This window comes from Notothenia coriiceps, unplaced genomic scaffold (genome assembly GCF_000735185.1).
Source record: "Notothenia coriiceps isolate Sejong01 unplaced genomic scaffold, NC01 NC01_scaffold00036128, whole genome shotgun sequence".
In the NCBI taxonomy this organism is placed as follows: Eukaryota; Metazoa; Chordata; class Actinopteri; order Perciformes; family Nototheniidae; genus Notothenia; species Notothenia coriiceps.
This window is the reverse complement of record NW_011368829.1, coordinates 2,842-5,155: the sequence shown is the minus strand read 5'-3', so window position 1 is coordinate 5,155 and position 2,314 is coordinate 2,842. Positions and strand designations below refer to the sequence as shown.

The following is a 2,314-nucleotide window of genomic DNA, read 5'->3' as shown; positions in this document are numbered from 1 at the left end:
AAGAGGCTTTGAAATGTACTTCAGTAAAAAGTACCCATAACTAGCAGCTGTTTTAAAGAGTACCTGACCTCCCTTTATATTAATAGAACAATAATGTCATTGTTAGCTAATGAATGTTTCCATGGTGACCAACGGCAACATGACAACGTTTCCATTGGTCCCTCTTCTTTAGAGAAGACCAGGAAATGATGGATACACGGATCGTGTTCAAATCAATAGGCACGCAATGACTCTAAATAATAATGATCACGCCACCAAACACACATTCAGACTAAAGGAACCAGCCTGTTTGGAAAATGAGAGAAGTAGAAAGTACAGGTATTTGAGTTCAACATGTGAGAAGTAGAAAGTACAGGTATTTGAGTTCAACATGTAAGAAGTAGAAAGTACAGGTATTTGAGTTCAACATGTAAGAAGTAGAAAGTACAGGTATTTGAGTTCAACATGTAAGAAGTAGAAAGTACAGGTATTTGAGTTCAACATGTAAGAAGTAGAAAGTACAGGTATTTGTGTTCAACATGTAAGAAGTAGAAAGTACAGGTATTTGTGTTCAACATGTAAGAAGTCAAAGTAAAAAGTCATCAGAAAAATAAGTCGTGGAGTAAAGTACTCACACCAGAAAAATGTACTTAAGTACAGAAACAAAGTATTTGTACTCCATTCCTTTCCAAGCATTTATGATAAGGGTGAACAGTTAAGTTTGTTATCGATCCAGCAAAGTTGTGCAGGCTCTTTCACAGCTTCAGTCTTCAGTATAACGTAGAAAATATGTGACCTTATCCCAACTCATTTACCCTCGCACACATACCATAGAATCTAGGAATAAGGATTTTATAAAAGACTTAAATGTACCAGCTTCAGTGCGGTCTGCAGATTGGCAACACTATAAACAAATCTTTATCTTGGCTGTCTTTAAAAAAAACCTGCTTGGTTGTGAAGCAATTAAGTCAGAGATTGAAGACGCTGACTGGCTGTGGACTCTCCTCTGAAATGCAGTATGTTTTTCGACAAGTTATCAGCCAATAAAAGTAGTTATTCCCAGAGGATTGTTGACATCCAGCTGGATTCAGCTTATTAACCATAGACACATGCATTTCCAAGCATTTGGACTACCTATGTAAATGTAGTATCTTTTCAATTTACACACGACATCTATTGCACGTCTGTCCGTCCTGAGTGTGGTCTGCAGATTGATAACACTATACAAATATTTGTATCGCCTCATTTTGAAGCAAATAGGTCAGAGATTGAATATGCTGGACGGCTGTAGACTGGGATATGTTTTTGACAAGTTATCAGCTAATAAAAGTTATCCCGACTCATTTCGATCCTGTTTTCTGCCTCCAGATGTTTCCACTACAAGCTCCTTCACGACGCGAGGTGGAAAGCCTACATCAACATCTGCATGCTGGTTCTCTTCTGGCTGGTCTTTGTCTCTCTGGTGGTTTCTTACGCCAAGATCGCCCTCAAACTCCAAAGGAGATCAAAGGAGAAACCAGACCTTCCCAACGCCGCCCGATACAAACGCACCGCCAGAAAGTCCTTCTTCATCCTCTTCCTCTTCACCGTCTGCTTCGTCCCATATCACATCGTCCGGGTTTTCTACATAAAAACGCAGATCACAGATACGGCGTGTATCTGGATGGACGTGGCAGACAAAGCTAACGAGGTGGCATTGCTTTTCTCGGCCCTGAACAGCTGCCTGGACCCCGTCATGTACTTCCTGTTGTCTTCGTCTGTGAGGAAGGAGGTTCTGCGCCTGGTGAGCAGCGTGTTCTGTGTGCGAGATGCTAATGGGGTTATCGGTAGCAGCTCCACGGTGGAGAACGTTAGGTCAGAGAGAGGACAGGCGAACATAAACTTAAGCAGCCAATTAAAGGAGGCGACAACCCAGTGATGACGTATTAAAGTAGACCAAGTTAGCATCCAGGGGGCTGCCTCAATACATAAACAAGCTAACGGTGGCTAATGTTAGGCTATAAAGCACATGTGTCAAACTCAAGGCCCGGGGGCCAAATCCGGCCCTTGGTGGATTTAATTTCGGCCCGCAGGATAATTTCTAATTCCTATTAGATCTGGCCCTCCGGTATATTGCTCTCACCCCTTCACTCCATCCTGAGGGTCTCCTCAGCTCAGAGCCTGAGCCCAAACATTGATGACCTTGTATGACACCAAGTATCTGAGCTAGCATCACAGAGCAGCACACTGAGTTTAATGGATGTTTCCTTCTGCACTTTCTCTCTCACGACAACAGGGCATGTTTGGTTTCTCTTTGAGGGAAATAGTTTTGTTGAAGCTGTTGTTGGGAAAATGT

At 42.4% G+C, this 2,314-nt stretch overlaps 1 protein-coding gene across 1 annotated transcript; it reads left to right on the top strand.

The window, feature by feature from the left end:
• Positions 1-1,347: 1,347 nt before the first annotated feature.
• On the top strand, positions 1,348-2,028 carry LOC104963374 (probable G-protein coupled receptor 34; the record flags this gene model as incomplete). Its single annotated transcript, XM_010791952.1, has 1 exon — positions 1,348-2,028. A coding segment is annotated over one exon (550 nt), but the record flags the coding sequence as incomplete, so codon positions are not given.
• Between the last annotated feature and the right edge of the window lie 286 nt (positions 2,029-2,314).